We start from the raw sequence: 21462 nt of genomic DNA, 5'->3' as shown, positions 1-21462 counted from the left end.
GCATATGAACACAAGTGAGTCATCAATTGTATGTCCTCCTACGTAAACTTTCTTGCAATACATTGTCCATTTGGTGCCCTGTAGTCTTCCTTACGTTCCTTGCTAAAAAACAAGGGAAACAGAGATTCTGGTAGAATAAATACTACTAATATGTACCTGTGGGCTTGTTAGTGGCTTGATTGTCTCTGGACATGTTGGATTCAGGACCTTTTCCCCACTCATTGGAGGGCTTGGGATTTGGCTCACCCCAGTTCTGGTTGTTCTTCATTGGCTCACCCCAGCCCTGGCTGTTACTCTGAGGATTAGGTTTGTGGACCGAGTCCCCCCAGTTGGAGCCTGGGTTCGGAGTGCTCTGGTCTGGAGTATTTGATCCTCCGCTTCCTACCCAGGTGTTGCTGCTGCTGGTGTTGGTTCGGCTTGGCTCGCTCCAACACCCAGAGCCAGACCGGTCGCTGTCGCTGTCCCAGCTCACTGAGCTGGCAGCTTTTTGGGTTTCACCCCAGTGGTTGTTGCCCCCTGTTCTAGCTCCATCTCCACCATTACCCCAGCCTTCACTTCCATTTCCACGATTGGAACCCCAGCTCTGCTGCGGTGTGGGTGTGTTAGTCCATGTATTGGACCTTAATTTAAAAAAAACGAAGGTGATCAGTTAAAATTACAAAAAAAGGTAACATTTACTGCAAACAATATTTCTGCATTGACAAAATCCGTATTTCTATCTAAATTACCTGTCATCTTTATTAATGTTATTGCTCCAAGTGTTACTGTTGGTGTTGCTCCCCTTGTAGTTGGAGCCATCGTTCCAGCTACTCTGCCCACCTCCTCCACTTGCCGGGGCTTTGCTGTCCCACCCTGAGGTTGGCCGATCTCCCCAGCCAGAACCTCCTGTACCTGGGCCTGAGCTGCCCGGCCCACCCCCCCAACCTGCAAGAACGTGAAAAAGAGATCAATCTTTAGCATAATTTTGTGTAATGAATAAAAATAGATGTAAAAAAACAAATTACATCACTAAACAATCACTAAAATACAATCACACAAAAGTTTCATATGGATTAATGCCCTACCTCCGGAGGTCTGGGAGGGAGCTGCCGGTGTTGCTGTGCCCCATCCGGAGCCTACGCTGCTATGCTTTCTTTCATCTCCTCTGGAAACTTGCTGCCGATTGTTAGCAGGAGAATTCACATCCCAGGAGGTGTTCTGCCGTACGGGTGTCTGTCCCCATCCAGTGTTGGATAGAACCCTCGGGTCCACGTTGGTCTGAAACGTGGCTGATACTGGATTGATGACTTTTCTGCGGTTTCCCCCTTTTGACTGGCTGCCGTCTCTGTCTGAGCTGGATCGGCCTCCGGAGCTCTCTCCGCTTCCTTCACTTCCTCCAGAGCGACCCCAGCCTCCAGTGACACTCCCCAAGCCATGGCTTACACTTCCTCCCCCTCCACCTCCCATGCCCATGGCGTCATCCTCCAGGCTCTTCCAGCCATTGTTGGCAGAGCTTCCTTTATGACTTCCAGCATCTGAATGGTTGTTACCAGGAGCTGTTGATCCCCATTCTCCATTTGACATCTTGTTAGATGTGGACGAGGACGATGAGGACGAGGAAGAAGAAGACGCACTGCTCCCCCAGGGGCGAGGTATCCCTGCTGGAGGGCCCATCGTAGTTTGGTTGCCATTTCCTGGTGTTTGGCCTGCAGAGCCTGTGATCTGATTCGAGCCGATGCCCCAGGGCAAGTTGCTCTGAGGCTGGTTTGGGTTATTGGCGGGCCCCTGGTCCCAGCGTGGGGCCCCAGTGTTATTGTGGTTATTATTACTCTTGTAAGCAGCAGTAGAGGAGATTTGGGGGTTCCCAGCCTGCATTGAGGCAGGGTTTTGGGGGTTCACAGTGTCTGCATTTGGGGGGCCCTTGTCTCCAGGATAGGTAGTTGCGCCCCAAGGCGTACCGAAAGCCCCAGGAGCCCCCAGCTCTCCTTGGGGGTGCTGGGGGGCTGATGGGGGGTTTCCATTGGCCAGCGGACCCCCATTCCCTCCTCCAATAGAGCCCCAGGAACAATCCCCGCTGAGCTGGGGTGAGGCGGTAGAGTTTGGTGGACTAGAGGTCAGTGTGGCGTTAGTAGTAGTAGTAGTAGTAGTATTCATCATAATAGTGTTATTTGGTCCATTGGATTCAGTGTTAAGGTTGGTAGGCTGTAGGCCACCATTTCCACTGTTGCTGCTTCCTAACACCTTGCTGCTTGCTGTACCATTATTCACCTCAGTGTCTTCCATCATACTGCTGTTTGGAGCTGCCATGCCACCCCAGCCCAGCATGGGGCCCTGTTGGGGAGCTATACCCAGTTTGGAACTCATCCCCTGAGCCTGTGTAGGCCGTTGGCCCTGGGACACTGGGCTTGGGGTTGGATTCTGCGGCCAGGCACCGTGGTTGGCATTTGGGTTTAAAGTGTTTGGGTTTAACCCTCCATTGATGCAGGGGGTGCTTCCGCCGGTGGTGATCATGTTGCTGCCCCATACACCACCGTTATTGACGGGCTTGCTGTTGTGGTTACCCATATTATTGCTGCCAATACTGCTGGACCCAGCCGCGGAGTAGTGGGAGGACCCGGCTATGTTATTATTTCCATTATTTGCACCGTTTATGGTTCCCATCCCTCCACCGATCACCTGACGACTGTTGCCGTTGCTGTCTCCATTCACTGAAACGCCGACCATCATGGCAGAAGTCACCATAGAGGAGGAGGGAGAAGAAGCCGTTGAAGACACAGAGGAAGAAGCATTTGCTGACATCATCATCACTGTTGTCACGGCGGCGAGGTTTTTCTCTGAGCCGATCGAGGAGCTAGAGTCCGCGTCCATGCATTCTGATGCCAACTCAGGGTCTGATCCTGACCCGCAGCCAGAAGAGGAAGAAGACGAGGAGCAAGAGAATGAGGAAGAGGAGGGAGGCCAGACGGAAGAGTTAGTTGAAGAAGGGTTGTTGGGTTTGTCGGTGCTTCCGTCCACTAGGACTTTGCCCCAGTTGCTGTTGCTGTCACTGCTGCAGGGCGAGCCAGAGGACCAGGGGGAAGGCTCATACTGCGAGTCCAAGCCAGGATGCTCCAGACCTGGAGAGAGAAAGAGTGGATATGCCAGGGGCTACTGTTAGATTTAAAAAATATATTTTCAAATTTGAGGGAAAAAAAAAAAACATTCATTCACTCGAGCATTTAGGAAAGGCACCATTTCATCATTGTCATATGATAAGACAGTAAAATGTACTATATTAAATAAAACAGCAGATGTGATTTCAATTCCCTTCATTCACAGTCGCTTTCAGATTTTTCTATCCCCTCCAACCTTCAGCTGCCCAACTGTTCTGCATGTGATCAGTGCCAGGCCTGAGCCTGGACACAGCTGCCACCATTTTGTCACCGCAGCAGGACCCAAAAGCATGCCAAAGCTATAAACTAGGATTCAGGGAGGCACAGGACGACCATCAGCATGGGAGGAGAGACAGAGGGCATAGGGGAGATGGCAATTGTCTGTGAAAAGAGGGGGTGGGGGTGGAGGTGGTGGGAGCTAAAAAGATTCAGACTTGGTTTCAGCCTTGATATTTTTCTGAATACATTACAACTGTCTGAAACCATCTGCATTCAGACCTGCCATGTCCCTAAAATTAGACTCCAGAGAACACTTGTGATGTGATTTTGCACACACTCATTCAGTAGCAGTGGCCAGTGCCTACATTTTTTTAGTGCTGCAGCAACCCTCTGTGCATCGCCTTATTTATCACCATTTGCAGCAATCTTGCAGTGGGAGCCCCCATTCACTTTCTGTGGTACTGAATTAAACAAAGTTGGCTAACATTACCAAAAACTACCTTTATCGAAACAGACAGATCCTTTTCTTTGACAGTTGTAAAAATCCTTTTTTGTGTATATACTGAAGCTGGCTGTAAATGATGGATTTAACCTGTTTTTGCATTGGGTCATTGTTGCAGCTGGGGGGCTCGTCAGACATTCAAGGTTAATGATCAGTTAACGAGGGTCGGCTATCAGGCAGGAAAAAAATTCTAATTTAGCATCCCTATGAGCAAAGACTGACTTTAGGTCTGTTTTTGTCCTGGATTATAAACAATGGACTTTCACTAACAGAAGGAAAAAACATTACATAGAAACTTTGCAATTACCTTTTGGTCCATGAGTAAAGCTACTTCACTTAACCTACAACAACACCGTTTTATTACATGAATACTATATTATTTGAAATGTCTCTTATTCGTCATATTCATTTAATTACAAGTGCTTATTTGTTTTCCTTTTCCTGTTTCAATTGGTTGAAAGTGAGAGAAAGACCCAGAGATGTGCAAAGCCTTTTTTTCACATAAACTGGTTGCCAGATCTCTGTGGCGCTTATCGCGTCTGCTTGCCAAGTCTCCTCTTGCAACCTTTCTACACACACTTTCACACTCACTCATTCATCTCTCTGCTATCTATGAATAAAATATATCATCTGTCAAGGTCAGATCAGACTGGGTGTACCTAGATCACAAAGCAGAGAGGCAAAGTAAGACATTGGGAGGAAGAATGAAACGCAAGAAGAATGGGGAAGGAAAAAGGCAATGTGTAGTCACCTGTTTGATTAGGGGAGTGGCTGACGGAATCCCGAATGGGAGCCATGCCTGGAAACAGAGAGAGGAAAGACTGTCAAACAGACTCGCAGGGAGTTAGAGATAGAGCCAAAAAACAAACACAGTGGGGAGATGTTAGAAACAGTTGGGACAGATAGGATATTCAATGAGAATCAAGCAAACAGAAGAGAAAACAAGAGCTTTAAAGTCAGAGGAGTTCAAAGTGAGAAGGGCTTGCAAGACGAAGAGCATTAGCAGACAGACCCTGCTAGCTGCTGATCAAAGTTAGTAGTCATAACTGGTTGTTCATATTATAAACATAAAGGGAAAAAATCAATTATTTGAATTCAAGTAACTTTCATGTGTGAATAATTCTGATTTGAATTAGGTGTTTATGCTCAATTGGATTATTTTAGTGCAACCTGCTTCAGATTGTTTCTGATAACATGACTGCACAGTAAAAAAAATCACAAAAAAAAATCAGCTTGTAATTCTTACAAGTCGAATTCAAGCCCCTTTCAAGCATTTAAGCTTTAACAGCACTTCAAAGACTTTGGAATATGCATATCTATATAGTATAAAGAGCACACTATTTATTTCATTGTTTAAGGATTTCAAGCAGCTGGAGGAACCTTTTAGAAACTGTTTTTCTTAAGTCAATGATGCCCAAACATGTTTACGATGCCATTTAGAGCAGCCAACATTCTGAACTTCTCTTTATTGCAGTCTAATTGAAAACTGGAATATTTGAAATGTGTTTCTATTGTGGACAGAAGTACAAGTCCAAACTCATCAGAAGCTATGAGCAAGAACACACCCACATTTTAACATTTGCCATTTAAATATAACTGTCCAATTGCTTTCTTGCTTATCCAAGAATGTGATCATTGGCGTACAGAGCACCTGTGTAGGCTTGTATCTTGTGTGTTTAAAGGATACAGACGGCTCTAATTGAGTGTAATGCACTGCTGTTTGTTTATGAAAATGTGTTTCTTTTCATAGTTTACCTGTGAGTGGGGCGCGTGGCTGCGGCTCCTGGCTGGGCAGGAGGGCGTCCCCGGGTTGAGTGGAGAACAAGTGACCTCTGGTTCCCAGGTCGACAAAGGGGAGGTCAAAGGTCAAAGCTCAGAGGGCACAGCCTCAAGGGTCTGAGGTGAAGAGGCAGGGCTTGTCAGAGCGGGCAGCAGGCTGATCAGGCCCCCTTGGCATTGCTGAGGACTGTATGCGTGTGCGTTTGTGTGTGTATGTGTGTATGTGGGGAGGGGGAAGGGGGGATGTGGTTTAGATTTAAGACTGCCTTGACTTGGTATGCTCTGGCACTGCAGAGGGAGACAGAAAGAGACAAAAGAGAGACAGTTAGGTCAACATATTGTATGTATGCATTAGCAATTTCAAATGAGCATATTAAATGATTCAGTTACACACTGACAGAGATTATAACAGTTTGGATTTCAGACATTTGTCACTCCATGTCTCATGCATCATACCATTATCAATCTACAATGACAATATGCATCGTGCATCATCAAACCATCACGCAGTCATTTTTGATCAACAATTGCAAGGCTCTACTTGCTACTGAAAACTGAACTACTCTTGTGCACTTATTTATAGCAAAAGTAAAGTGGTTATATTTCATTCCCTGCGACAAAGTGACAATCTCCACAAGATGGTTAGCAGTAGGATTGTGTCTAGCATTACAGAAAAGGACACTATTGGTTTGCTGGATGTTGTCTTCATTGTGAACAACCCCTACCCGCCCCACCTAACACAAACTAAGCTGATCACTGTTCTTATGGTTTCAACGTGGCATCCCTTAAGCTTTGATGCAAGGGTAAATTTTAGTGGAGGCGCAGGGCAGAGTTGCAAGTCGAAGCCACTTCCATTACGTTAGTGATGTTATAGAAATAAATTCGGAGCATTTTTGACCAAGGGAATGCTGCCTGTTCTCCTGCTAAAGGAGACTAACTATTGCCATCTCTACGTGAGTCAGCTAGGTTAGTCAGAAAAGCAGCATAAAGAAGACGTAAGAGGCAGACAGACCACCTCAGACACCTTCTCTTCTTGCACGGGGATAAAAGTGTATGGGTATGACTAGATTAGGGTTATACAACAGGCTTAAAGCTGGCAGCACTGCCCTGCAACGCCAGGGCAAGGAAAACCTCTTATCCCACAGTAGAGAAAGAAAAAGAAGTAAAGTGGACAAAGACAGCAAGAGACACTGAGAAAGAATGGAAACAAATTAAATGGAGGCAGAGGACAAAGGCACAAATCAACAAAGGAGATGCACACATCCTTCAGTAAAAGTGGACCAGTGTATTTGACAGCAAGAAGTGAAGTGTGGTGTACGTGTGCTTGTCTCCTGACCTTTTGCTAGTGCAGGTTAGCAAGTGTGTTAGCTTTCGCTGCCTGCTGCAGCAGTACACAAGTCTATTTATAAACCTCCAGTTCAAATAGCAACCACTCTGTTCACTAGCCAATATGATACGAGAACAAACAAACCCATGTGTGGACAATGAGCAAGTCTGCAGATGCAATGAAGCATGCATGTGTTAAAAGTTTGGAGCGTGTGTGACAGATTTTATTGCCTCCAATATTCAATTTGGAGTGGCATGTTTATTAGACTATCGCTGTAAGAATGATCTCATTGCAACAAGAAAATATAATTTGACTACTGCAATTCATATAAGGCAACAGGCTTCTTTCAGACACACAAACCAGCAACCAATGCTATTAAACACTACATACTGACCAGACGGATTTAACTGAGGCCAAACTCCATCTTTGTTAACTCACAGCTCACTAGTTAAACCTTGGCATATTGCCAGCATCTAAACATAAAGCCTGCCAGAAGCTGCTGTGCTGCCCTCTGGAACCAATCAGGAAAAAACAGACGGGAAAATGATATCATTATTACAAAATACTCTCTGAAGAAAGTGGCCCAAAAGTAGTTAAGACACAGCATTCTCCCAATGACAAGGAACAGAACAGAAAGGTATCACATTGGCCTTTTCAGTTTCAGTTACTGCTCTAAAAAGGGTGGGCCCATTCCAGCTAACTGAGTTGTTTACTTGCAAGGGTCTTGACTCAACCTTCTTACATGGAAAGACCTCTGTCAACCCCAAAGCATCTGATTCAAAGAGGCCACGCAGCGAAAAACCACCTATCCTTATAAGGCAGTGCAAATCAAAACAATGGAGAAAGATGTTAAACACTTGATGCCATGCTGATCATGCACTAAGCTGAAATTAAATGATTTTCCATAAATAAAAACAACAAATTAATATTGTTTACCAGAGCCTAAGAGATTAGTCACTTGATCAACAAAAGTATAGCTGAAAAAATAACCATTCAACCAATTGTTTAAGTTAACTTTCAAGTTAACTCAAAGTCTTTATTAACACATCTAAATGGTTACTATAAATGCAAAGAATATTTACATTTTTTAAAAGTTTAGTATGCCCAGCATCTTATCCAGTTCTTTCACTTTTTCATTTAGGGTTTTAGGGTGTGCTTACACGTAAGGAGAGAACAAAAAAAATGATGGGATTGTTTTAATTTATTTCAAATATTAAAAATGTTTTGTTAACTGTAACATCATTTTTTTAAAACTCTCTGTACTTCAAATTATAGGATTACAGAGAATTATAAGATAGCTACTTGGCTTTTATTTCATTGTGCAACCTGTTTTGTAGAAGGACCATAAATGTACCATGATTACAACAAACTCCATTTTTAACATAAGTCAAAACATTTACACTGCTCAACCCCAGTAAATGTAAGCATGTTCTTTGCCGCTGTTCAGTACATAGAGTACAGTTTGTTCCTCTTTCCCCATGCTCCCATCTGAGAACAGCTTTCATGAGGGGCCCTGGAGTTGGCAGCAGCTCGGCTGCTGCTATCATCTTACAGACAGAGAGTGTTGAGGGGGGGAGGAGAGGGAATATAGGGACAAGACACAAACACAGACAGTGCAGCTGAGGGGGAGAGAGAAAAAGAAATGTGAACAACAGAATAGAAAAAAAAAATGTCAAGGTAAGGAGGAGGGAAAGAGAAGATAGACTGAGAAGAGGAATGTTAAAAAAAAAAGCAGGGACAAAGAGGAAAAATAGCCTGTCACTGAGGTTGATGTGAGAGGAATGCAGCTGCAGCTTCTAACATGTATAAAAAGCAAAGAGGTCAACTTCCTGAAGTTAGCAGCACATGAACCGGGTACAATGTGTTCTCCAGTTTAGCAGACAGGGCAAGAAGCAAAAACACTTAAGAGACAAAGCCTCTGGAACCTTCAATAGCGAAGAAAGATCAATAAAATTAACCAAGAAAGTGCTTTGGCCCTTTTTTTCTACCTCACCTGTTACATAAACTAACCTGAAGAGTAGGAGTAGAACAGAGGTGGATCTAAACCAAGGTACATCTGAGTAGACATGAAAGGCTGTTGACCAAACACACACTCAAAAATACAGAACCTGTCATAAATAAAAGGTATATTTGTAAGGACATTTCCACTATTTTATAGTACTCAGGGAACTTTCTATACGGCTAAAAAGCAAGTGGGCTGAAAGAAACTAAAAAGACAATGCTTAGCAAATAGACAACCAACTCATTTTACAAGATGTGAGCTGTTTGACTTGACCATCTAAAAAACTCATGCAGTGACTGTCAACGTATTGTTTCTAGCTAAATGCACTTTTTACCGTGTCCTGTTGTTGCTATGCAACTGCAAAATCTATTTGAAGCATGGTGCTTTGTTGCAAACAGCTAACATATTCTTTAACATAATTTGCACACCAGTAAAACAAATCCGGCCCTCAGTAACAAACCTTAACGTTGAGAGAAAAAAGAAAAAAAGAGATGGACGCACAAAGAGTGGGCCGTATAAGAGGTATAAAAAGCACACAGGTATGGATTGGCTATACAGTTAGTACTGGTATAAAATTGATTTCCACAGTCACATCACTTCAAGTGCAGCACAAGCATGAGTGCACTTACAGCACTTCCATCTAATGTTAAACAAATGTACACTGAGTCTTGATAGCGCAAATAATTCTAATACATCAAGATGTTTCCTCATCCTCTGAGAATGTGCTTGTGTCGGAGAGGAATAGATTATCTAACACAAACAGTTTCCATTCTCACAGACATGTTTAATTTGGAGGACTTGCATTGACAGCGCTTTGTGCTCTATACACTGTATACTATAAATATACAGTGCGTTATTATAGATTGTGTTTAAACTAAAGTTTAAATGAAGGAAAGGTCCAGCCCAACATCTCCACATATTCTCTGGGCTGAACTAAACAGAAGAAGAGCTCTTGTTAGGGAAGACCCTGTTGTTATGGCATCATTCCTAAACACTCCCAATTCCTCTGGGCTTGTCCGAGCAAGATGACATCAGCACAAGAAACACATGCCAGAGTCTCACTCTCAAATATGCAAATAAGCATTATTTATCAACAGCTAAGCTGAGGGGAAACCTGGGAGTGAAAGCAGCGGTGTGCATCTTCCATGCTTTCACTGTAATCGGTAAAATAAAAAGGAGGAATTCTTTAGAAAAGGCAGGTGTTACCATGCTGTGCATGACTACCTCCCTTTCAAAACAGTATGCAGTACATGAGATTGCATGTAAAGTGTGAATGTGTGCAGGAGCAGATAAGCGCACTTGTCACGTGGTCCAATGCCGTCACGTTACCTTTGGGAGGGGTTTGGAGAGGCCCCCCACACACATCAGACTCAAACTAAGGGCAATGTTCGCAAAAGCATAAACGTCGGGTGCTGCATATGACTCATTAGCTGGTTTGTCCATTATTCAGTCATCAGTTTGACTTCACAGGTACCTGTCCACCCACACCCAGCCAATGGTAGTGGGTGCCACCAGACATGCAGGGTTTAAAATAGTCAGTGGGAGTGTTGGTTGTTTCCTTTGTACCTACTGGTTTGAGTTCAGCAATGACAAGTCTTCTGGTAGTTGAGCAAGCTTTTTATACTGTGCCAATTCTTACAGTAGTAGAAAATGCCTGTCTGGAGGTGATGTCTTCAGATAAACGATACACAGTCTACTATGATATAGGACAAAGATTAACTGTAAAACCTCACATTTCAGAGCCAGGAAGTAGTGAAGTTGGTTAGTTTGGTTATTCCAAATCAGATATATTTGCATTCTAGGGGGAATTTCTGTAGTTGCCATGGGGTACATGGATACATTGTGGTGAAGCTCAACTAATTTAAAAAATGTGTGTAAACAAATTGATGCAGCCAATAAGAATTGAGCATTAACCAAGACCATGGTATAAGTTGCATTTAATGGCTAAAGGGTTCAAATAGCTAAACATCTGACTACTAGCACTAGAACTACTTTTAAAATATTTCAAAATACTATAAGAAATGTGAAATAATCATTATGAACAGTTTTAAATAAAATCCAGTTAATGATACACACATTTGGAACCTGATGGCAGTGTTGATGAACGGGTACTTGAGTTCATCTGATAAGAGTTCAAGAGTACATCTTCAAGAACGGTTGGGAATTACTGGAATAAACCACTAATTGGTGCAGCTCTACTAAAGTGTGTGATGAAAAACAGAAATATATTATGTTCTTACTGGATTAAAAGAGCTGCTGACTACAGGAGGGCAAATCAGCCCATAGAATCCTGCTATAAGACGCTGTTAAGTACATACTGAGTCTTTCAGAGGCACAATGATTGCTCTCACTCTTGTTTTTGTATAACCATTATCTGGGGGAGGAGCTTCCACAACGATAAATGTCTGTGCCAGTTCACAGTTTGGTACTACAGAGAAACTCTGAACTACTTCTCTGTACTGGGACAGTCAAATCTAACAACACTGTAGGAGGGTGAGACTATAGACACAGCAGGACGACGGTGGAGAGGAATGAAAACAAAAAGCAATAGACAGAGAGAGCAACTGAAACACAAAGACACACTCAAGGTCAGAGATAGACGCTATCAGACTTCCTGCCTACGCTAGCCATGACAGTAGTTTCAGCTGTAACTGTAGTAGGCTCGTACGAACAGGTCTCAATGGAAACTGTAACGGCGATTCAAATGGAAAACACTACTACGTCACATGGCAAAGAACACCAGTGCAGTCATTAAGAGCAAAGCACACTGCACTGCAGGGGCAGACAAACGGAGACAGAAGCCAGACTGTGCAAGGAAGAAAAAATGTTGGAAAAGTAAACATTTGAATATTTTGGAACTCATAAAGACTTCATAGCTGAAATGGACAAAGTCTAGAAAATAATATAGGAGTTGATGTCTTGAGCCAAGCAGTTTGTGGATTTTCTGAGGTCTTTTGGGAGTTAATCATGCTTTGCTGTTTAATACCGCTCCAATTTCTATTATGTATTGCCAAAATCATGTCTCTCCACAAAACTGTGGCACTGATGGTTGTGAAACTATTTTTACTACCTAGACCACAATTCAGTAGATATTCAATATTAACCCCTTCTTTGCTTACTGTACAGAATTTGATTTGTTTTTGGGAAATATGGGTATACTGAACAATATGAGAACTGGACTTTACAGTTTTCGTGGTGTTCTAGATTAATAGTTCTGTGTAACGTGAACAGGATCTGGTGTCCTAGAAGCAGCAGTTGCGATAAATCACAAAGCCTTCAAATGCTCACAGAGAACATTTGCGATGGCAAATCAATACAAATGGTCAGACCTAGTGCTGATCAATGGCATTATCTTTTATCAACTTTCACACCACACAACTACCCCACAGCTCCCGACAAAACAGAGGCCATGACTTTCTTGTCTCACCTTTTGACCAGTCTTGTATCTTCTTATCCTCCGTCCTCGTCACACTCTCCGTCTCTCTCTCTCTTCCATCCACTGTTCTTCCCTCTATGGGTATGTTCCCTGTGAACAACAAGAGAAAAAAACCTTAGCATCATTATAATTGATATTGCATTTTGTGTTAAGCGACACAACAAAATTGTGCTTTGATAACTTAAACAAGGTTCATACACCAGTCAAATTCAAGCGCTCCTTTTTTTCCCCCCATCTATGGTGCTGTTCTTTGGTTATGCTAGGATTTTTTTTCATAACCTCTTGCTTATACTAAAAGTAATCATAGTAGTATAACACCAGTGTAAATTGCCTAGTGACAAATGGTTTGATTATTGATTAAATAATCTGACCTCAAAATATAAAAAGTGGTGCAGTTAAATGCTTTGGAACGAACCATTTTCACTGCTTTTGACCGATTACAATATTACTCTTTTTGGCTCCATGGTCTTCTGATTAGTGTCCTATTAGTATGTAATCAGACTGTGGCTTCTCCCTCAGTGAGTGTCAAGTTTATCTGATGTGGTCGCGGTGGGTGTGCCATTTAGCCTGCAGGAGAAAGCTGCAGGCTGCAGTCTAATCCGATAATGGGATTACAGCACAGCACTTACCTTGGCTATAAACAGACAGACATACAGAGATGCTGAAACAACTCCAACAGGCTGCACCATCAAATGTGTAATAATTTAGTTTTATTTGATAATTGCACAGTGGCTCATAGAAATAGTGAAATGTTGTTACTATTACTGTCAAAGGCAAAATGCTGATATAAGATTCTGCATTACAAATGCAATGTGCATATGTTGTCAAGGGCTGCTCCCAACAGTTTGAAGGTTCATTCATAACAGACATTTTATTTTAAATCAATATTCAAATGCTGCACAACTTCTTTTTTCCACGTCTAAACATTCTGTTTAAACCCCTGTATTTCTGCACAGTTGCAGATAAAGATTAGGCTACAGTAATATTAGTGTTATATTATTTGTAGAATTAAATTCCAGTGGTGGCTGTCTAGGATTGTTTCTTTTTTGTGAAACCTGCCTTACTCCCTACCACTAGGAGACTTTGTCAGGAGGATAGTTGGAGGAAAGTGGCAGAAGTGCAGCTGCAGCTCTGGTGACAGAGTCACTGTAACAACTCAAATTTAACCAACGATAAACAGAGCACTGGGGGGACTGATCCTGGACTGCCCTGATTCCATGCCAGATCAGCAAACTTTCATTTGCTGGTTAAACCCGGGGCTGCCACCGAGTTTGTGCTGCCTCAATTCAAGTTGCTACAGCTGCTAACTTGGAGGTCCATCTCCAAAGATGCCATCCTTAAATTAAGTATTTTCTTTAGGCTGTTGCCATCATAAAGCTTTATTGGAAAACGCTTTGAATGTAAAAAATAAATAAAAATCAAAACACTTTTAATACAACACAAATGAATTGAGATACTAAAAAAAAAAAAAAAAAAAAAAAAAACATCAGTTAACATCAGTATGAAAAAACAGTTCAGAAAACAGTTGAAAAAAATATACAGGCATTTAGCTGCCTACTGTGAGTTCATAGGAAATCATATGAGAGAAAGGGCCTTGAACATATTTATGATATAATGGAAGTTTCAATTCTATTAGTATGCGAGTTATTTAATTTTTTAAATTAAAGTTGTGGGCCCTAATGTGCTGCAAAACTGTGACAGCAGTCCAACAAATAGGTAAGTGGCATGTGTTGATCTTTGACAGACATCAAACTCTCCTAAATCACAAATGGTCAGTTCTGACACAGAGGGGCTTCTATTTCCCTAAACTATTCTGACCAATGTGTTAAATGATAGCGCTTTGCCTAATCTATTAAAATTCAACTGTAGATGTACACCCAGTTGAATCCTTTTTTGCTGCCACCTTCAGTCCCCACCTTCCTCCCTCTGTTCCCACACTCCTCCTCCCTCCCCCGCCCCCCCCTTCCTTCTCCCTCCTCCAACCATCAAGTGCTTCAGCAGATGGTTCTGGGTTCAACAACAACAGCAGAGCATGGTGGGGGCCCTCCTGGAGTGCACACATACACACCATGGGCAGCATCTGTTTATGAATGGACCGACAATTGCCCATCCCCCGACAGCTACAGCTGACGAAGGAAGGGGGGCATCGCGAGTCACCAAAGGCAAAAGAAGGGATAAAGAAGAAGGCAGGCAGAACAGAGGAGGAGGGAAAGAAAAAGAAAAGCGGACATCATAGTTTTAACAAAATGGTTTATGATTTTTTTCCTAGTGACAGGTGGTACTGAAAACTAAAAAAAATACAGGAAACCAATTTCAATCCAAGACCCTACCTGACCTGCATTTAAACAGATAACTATTCATGTATATTAGCAATTCAAAGCAGAAATGTATTGACTTTTACTCTAGTTACTAAAAAGACAACATGCAGTGTTGTACCCTGATCATAAGTCTGTCTGTTGTAATAGATCACCTGAGAGACAGTAAATGCAGGTGATGACCATGTGGTTTCTATTATTGTGCTTGGAAGGGTTTTGTTAATGAGCAACCAATCGGGCTACAAACACTTCCCATTTTGCCAACATGGTCTCAGATACTCATGAGAAACATTATCTTTATTAAGTTCAACGTGTGCAGAAATGCAGCAAAATTAAAGTTGTGAATTGACTTTCAGACGGGATTCATCGAAGCATGAGTCCATCTAGCCAATGTGGAGTTACACGTTAACATCAGGCAAATCACAAAGATTTACGAAGCCCACAAACAACCAATAAACCCTTTTACAGTTTGTAAACAATGATGACATATGCAAGCATGTGCACGCAGTCTGGCAATAGAGGTAATATAGGTAAGTACAATAGCCTTGAGCATACAAGTCACCAGATTCTTACAAATAAAACAATTTCAAATACATACGCATCTCTGTTTATTATCAAGATTTATCTAGAGCTACTATGAGCAGCCACGGATGAGTTTGTCACCAGTTAACTTTAAAACTACTTTTTTATAATGGTGCCTTATGTTACAACACATTCCAGATGGAAAGGGCAGCCATTTTCACCATTGCATACAAATCACCAGGCTGATGAAATGGAATTGCTTTCCAAAAATACCTTATCTCTAAATATGGTCTTTGTTAAAGCATCTAAAGTGGATAAAACAACAATCTGGACAGCTGATTCCAGTATTAAGCTTGTACTTTTCTGTTTTTCCATCTTGAGACAGAGGGAGGGTTGAGAGAGATAAAGAGCAGCAGACAAAAGAAAAATGAGGAAAATACTTTTAAAAGGGTCAGTAGTAATGTGACATACAACTGTATAGATAAAGATAGATGCCATAAAAGTTACAAGTCAAGAGGTGCACAGGATATTCATTTTAAATACTCTGGGTCACCTGCATGTCCTGGTAAACAAAGTGAATTTCACTGAACCCGTCTCCATTCGTCTTTATTAATTTTAGGGTGACTGCTGCATTCAGTTAAGTTTAAAGCTACATCTACTCTACTCTTGATGTAGCAAAGATTTTGCCGCCACCCGCTTGCCTTTTCTGTGAACCCTTTTGTGCTGGCTGTCAAATAAAACTGAAATACTTTTAAAATAAAAACTATATTTGGCTTTCTGAGGAGGTAGAGATCAAAAATCTGAAGCTTTAGACTACTGCATCTTAAGACCCTGTGGGAGTGCTTTTCACTCCTCAATGTGAGTCATGCACTGAAGCCAGGGAGGACTTTCAAATTTATAGGAGACAGAGTATTGATTGCATTTGTAGCCTTGTGGAGCAGCCGTCTTCACACACCCCAGACATAACAACCAAACATAAACTGATAGACATGAGCATCCACAAAAACACTGACAAGAGCTCGTCTGTCCCCGAAGAACAAAAGCCAGAGGGTAGTCGCGTGGCTAATTTGCATGTATAACACCACGTCATTTGCATCAACTTGCATTAGCATGTTCTCACAGAGGCTGAATACTGGAGGCTCGGTTCAGGAACACCATCACTCAATTAGTGAGCGACAAAGAGTGCCCCCTCGTCACAAACAGCCCAACAGCGAAGGCTTTGTGAGGAAGACATTGCAAGATGTGACATTTCCAGCCTAGCTGCATTAAACCTGTCGTTCCAACAGTGCAGTCAAAATCAGAGCGGTTCATTTCAAGTCATGGTAACTTAAGAAAGGAAATATGATATTTGTAGCTGAAAAACACAATTTATATATATATCTAAAAGCTTTTATTTTGACTGGAATTGCAATAATTATTAAGTGGTGGCATCCCTTATTGCTATGTGATTCACAATACTGTGGGTAATAATTCATAAGTTATTTATATTTTCATTAAATATTGTATTAAAATGGTCATGGCGGGATTTTTTGTAACAAAAAGCACCACAATACTTATTTTGACATATATGTTGCCTTCTCCTGCAGTTTAGATATTCAAAATTACAAGTGCAGCCATACTCTAAGGCTTATAATATGGACCTTTTGTTGTAAAGGATTAATTCTTAAACCATTATAAAAATGAAATTGTGATGAAAGTTTTGTAAAAAAAACATCAGCTGCACTACTTTGCTTTGAATCTCTAAAGACACGGTTTCCCATCAACATCGCAACATAACTTGCTTAACAAACTACCTTTGTGTGGACTGTATCTTGTCTGAACCTGCTGAGGTCAACAGCACCAAATGCTTCATTTCAGCTCCTTGCTTGTTACAGTCTCATGACCATTTTCAGGTGTGGCTTTACTGCTCAGAGGGGGCAATGGTCAACTACCTGATCCCCAACCAATGTAGCAATGTTGCAACACCTTAGGAATTTATAGCACTGCCGTATTAAATTCCAAACAAGACTATCTCAAGATGGCCATTTCTGCACGGAGTCACTTTATGCAAGTGTACGTTGCTACTGCTTCAACAGGTCATAAAGCAGCTGTGAAAACTCTTAGATATATTTAGACAAGAATGAAAACATGTTTGGCGAACAGTAATTTGGGCCAGGCAAGCAAAAGTGAAAGTGAAGCCAGACAGCATATTATTCTCTAAATTCAAAGGAAACAACACTAGTCACAACTAATTACACCTTTTTTTATTCGATGCAAAAGGCTCATAAGCAATAAACTTAAACTGTGAGTGAGCGGGCTGGATGGTGAGTCTGTGTCTAGAAAGTGACTCACAGTTGAGCTTTGCTTTTGCATAACTAAAGGGCTTCAGAGCAGAAACGCCAAACACTTATTCTTTTCCTTTTTTTTTTGTCCTGAAGGATGTAATCCCCGCTGGTGCCACAAATGCTATAAATGTATCAACTTTATGATACTGTGGGCTGCCTTTTATAGAAACCTCCACCAAATTCTATTTGTAAACTTTAGGACAGGATGACTTCTTCAAACATGAAAGCAAAACCACTTTCATAAGGCTATGAATTGAAACAAAAATGACCTCAAGCAACACTGTAATGTTGGCAGCGTGTTATTTATGGAACAAAACAGAGTTTCCAACGAGATTTATGCGGATGTTACTAAACATCAGGGTAATGAAAACCAAGTGTTTGAAAATCAAGCACTTTTTTAACACTTTAAAAGGTAATTACACCAGAACTTTACAGACTCTCAAAGCCTTAATCGTCACATCGAAAGTTTACAAAATAAATGTATACACATAGCATTCAATATATATTGTCACTTCATATGACCAGCTGCTCACATTAACTGATGTGTTGACTGTATGTTTTGATCATGATTATTCATTGCTTGCTTATTGAGTGAGCAATGAATATTACAGTGATTATTATATAATTTTTGGTTTACATAAAAGATTGTGAAGCTAAACACCAGATTATGTTTAAAATCAAGCATTTTAAGGAGTAAATTCAAGCAGAATAGAATTTTTCCAAACATTGGAGACTTTGTACAAACCCTGTATACATCGAAAATAAAATAATATCGTTTGCTATTACATTACTTCGAGGCAGTCACACCCACATAAACACAGCTGGAAAATATGTCTCAATGCTGGGAAAATGTGAAACATCATCAATTGGCATTAGCAACAAACTCAAAACAAACTCGCATAATAAAATACCTTACAAAGCCCTTTGTTTAATGATATTTTCAAGCGATGAAAAGTAAATTACAGAAGACATGACAGAGACTGGACCAAGTCAGCTGACCTGCTATATGCGTCTTGTTTGAACAACACCCTCAAACACTGACAACAAACACTTTTTGAGATAAGAGGGGAGGCAAGTTGATGCACTGGCTCTCTCGTAAACACAAAAAAACAAACAAAACCCAATTCAGGAAATTGTGTATGCTAACAAGATTCATAAACAGATTTAGGATCTACAAACAGAAAACAGATTAAACGCAGCTCTTGGAGCCACGGGTAGATGGACTAGTTGTGGTGCACAGCTCTATTGTGTGCCTGCAACTGTATGGACACAATGCGCTGCACAAACACCTCTCCACACACAAAACATCAGGACTCTGGCTTCTCATTTAGCAATTTTAAAACAGCAAAGCTTACTCAGCACAATGCGGCCTAGACCAACCCAGACCCTCCAATTCAATTCAAACGGAACTGCATGTGCTTGCATAAGCAGCAGCTGCCCATCCCCTGTCCCCCCGTCCCACACACTCCCCTTTAGAAGCCCACCACACAGAGACACACACAGGACATCATCTAAAAAGAAATATCTAGAAAGGGGATATAAATATATCATATTTACAGTAGCACACTCACCTGTTACGATGCTTCAGCTTCTTTGGTGGCAACAGCTTTCAATTCCGAATCTCTGAGGGAAAAAAGAGATAAGGAGGTTAATCTTTGAAATGTTAAAGACTATATTTAGCTAAACAAACCTCATTTAACAAATAAAAGCTACCCTGTGTGTTACCATTTTATTGCTTTACTGTGATTCAACAACACCTTATGATTCTTTTAAAGCTATGTGAGAGGGTTATACAGACAGAGCTAAACCCGAAATGGTAAACAGGACTCCATTAAAATTAATTATTGATGGTGCACGGGTCAAAAGGCATGCACCTCACCCACAACATCTATGCAAGGACAAGCACACACTAACAAGCAGTGAGACTCGTCACTAATTGCTGTATGAAAAGTATTCCACTAGTCGATGTGGAACTGCAGGTTAAACTGCATAACAGGGCAATGCACGATCAGAGTCCCAAAAAGCTCAGGCTCCACAAGGTGAATAGAGATTGTGTGTGCGTGTTGGTGCGTGCGTGAATGACAGATAAAGACACAGAGTGAGAGTATGTGTAGGTCAGAGTTACAGCTCGGGTCCTGATCGGCCATTATCTCAGCTGTTGCCTGACTTACAGCTTAACCAACATGGCTTCTCTCTCGAGCCTGGTATTTTTCCAGCGGAGCCAAGACTAACAATGGTCTTAACATGGCATCTACAGCCGATGTAATTAAATTATTATGCAATTAAGCAGAGTCTGCAGCGTCGTCGGTCCGGAGTAAAAAAGTTAGGAGAATTCGTCCTGCAAACCGGGCAGAGTGGAGGTCTAGAGTAGAGCCAATCAGCTGCTGTCTGCAGCCGATAGAGGGCGTTAAACACTCCCACCGAAATACAACTCTGCAGCTTCACAATTTCACTACAAAATGTACATTAATATTGCGCTTCACCACCGAGTGTTCAATGTTTAAGGATGTTCTAAGAACCATGTTCCTTTTGCAATTTACCAAAGGGCCGGACAACCAGCCGGAGTCACCGCCGAGCAACCTGCGTCGTTAAATTAGCATGGCTGCTAATGCTAGCTACGAGCTAACGCTACGAAGCGGCTAGTGAACTTACCCGGTCTTATTTTAAAGGTTGCAATTACGTTAAAATGAACAGTGATACGTGAAATTCACACACAATGATTGTACACTGATTTCAAAAAGCCATAGAGACATTAACATCGAACAAAAGACATAATAGTCTCTTTTGACAGATATGTACGCACAACCGGCGAGCTAAGGTTAACCAATGCTACTAGTTAGCGCTAACCTGCCAACAAATACAACCGTCTGTACGTCACACACACACACACACACACACACCTGCAAACCGACACTTTGCCCTGTTTTCGGTCGATGCGCTTACTGTTTAGGTTTGCAAACTGCAATGCAACCCAGCCGCCGTGTCAAATGCTACGTGAACAGGAGGCTAGCTAGCTAGTTAGCTTAGCTCGGTCATGGCTAACTAAACAACAGCTCAACTTATCTCCACCAGTCCCCGGTCTGCTCGCGCAGGACTCCCTGCGCACATTAGCTCCGCCACAAAGAAATGGTCCTCTGATCAAGAAAACATCGTAAAATCAAGCTCACCTCATTGAAGTATAAAGTGCAACAGAGTGGAAAGGAAAGCCGGCTGTAAGGCTAAAAGAATTTCAACGCTTTTGGAGCATCTACGAGGGGAGGCATTCGTCCTGCATGATCGCCATTTTCTTAACTCGCTGCTGGCTAACCTTCTTTCGCTTGAGCTCTGCTTTCCCCTCCTCTCTCTCTCTCTCTCTCTCTCTCTGCATTCACTTCAGCTCTGACTGTGTGTGTGTGTGTGTGTGTGTGTGTGTGTGTGTTTCTGAAGGGGGGAGACAGAGCAGGAAACACATTCACCACTTCCTCTGACTGAGAAAAGCAAACACAGCCAAAGGTAGAGAAATGATACCAAGAAGAGAGCAAAGGTAAAGCCAAGCATATCAACCATATTCAAGGTTAAACTGGTTAGTAGCTTTAAATGAATAAACCCATGGAAAATATTACGCCAAACTAAGAATTATTTTATTCTTAGATGTCATAGGGACAGATATAAAAAATCTTTCCTGCCACATGCCATCACACTGTACAATAACAAATAATAACCTGGTTCATTACATACTGTCTATGCACTTTATGTGTTTTTTATGCACACTGTTCATTGCACCTTATTTGTTTCATAGCACCAACATTTTTATACTGTATATTCATATTTATTCTGCACTAGAATTCTATTCTTCTCCTTCTTTAGACACTTTATATTTTATTGTATTTTTATATTTTATTGCTTGAAGTATGCCTAGGTTGTTC

General features: G+C 41.7%; 1 protein-coding gene across 2 annotated transcripts in view; it reads right to left on the bottom strand.

Moving 5' to 3' along the window:
- Window positions 1-20884, bottom strand: part of LOC131983167 (trinucleotide repeat-containing gene 6A protein-like) — a 37954-nt gene extending 17070 nt beyond the window's left edge. Inside the window, exons 1-8 of one of the 2 annotated variants that reach the window (XM_059347819.1) lie at window positions 20725-20884; window positions 19129-19180; window positions 12388-12486; window positions 5608-5919; window positions 4604-4651; window positions 1065-3095; window positions 729-924; window positions 157-620 (exon numbers count right to left, since the gene is read on the bottom strand). In XM_059347819.1, coding sequence (XP_059203802.1) covers window positions 157-620; window positions 729-924; window positions 1065-3095; window positions 4604-4649 — 2737 coding nt within the window. In that variant the 5' untranslated portion in view covers window positions 4650-4651; window positions 5608-5919; window positions 12388-12486; window positions 19129-19180; window positions 20725-20884. Of the gene's footprint in view, window positions 1-156; window positions 621-728; window positions 925-1064; window positions 3096-4603; window positions 4652-5607; window positions 5920-12387; window positions 12487-19128; window positions 19181-19728; window positions 20435-20724 lie in introns of those variants that run through there. The other variant, XM_059347817.1, reaches the window with a different exon arrangement.
- Window positions 20885-21462: the final 578 nt, after the last annotated feature.

Source organism: Centropristis striata, chromosome 13 (genome assembly GCF_030273125.1).
Source record: "Centropristis striata isolate RG_2023a ecotype Rhode Island chromosome 13, C.striata_1.0, whole genome shotgun sequence".
Taxonomy (NCBI): Eukaryota; Metazoa; Chordata; class Actinopteri; order Perciformes; family Serranidae; genus Centropristis; species Centropristis striata.
This window is presented reverse-complemented; position numbering and strand designations above follow the sequence as displayed.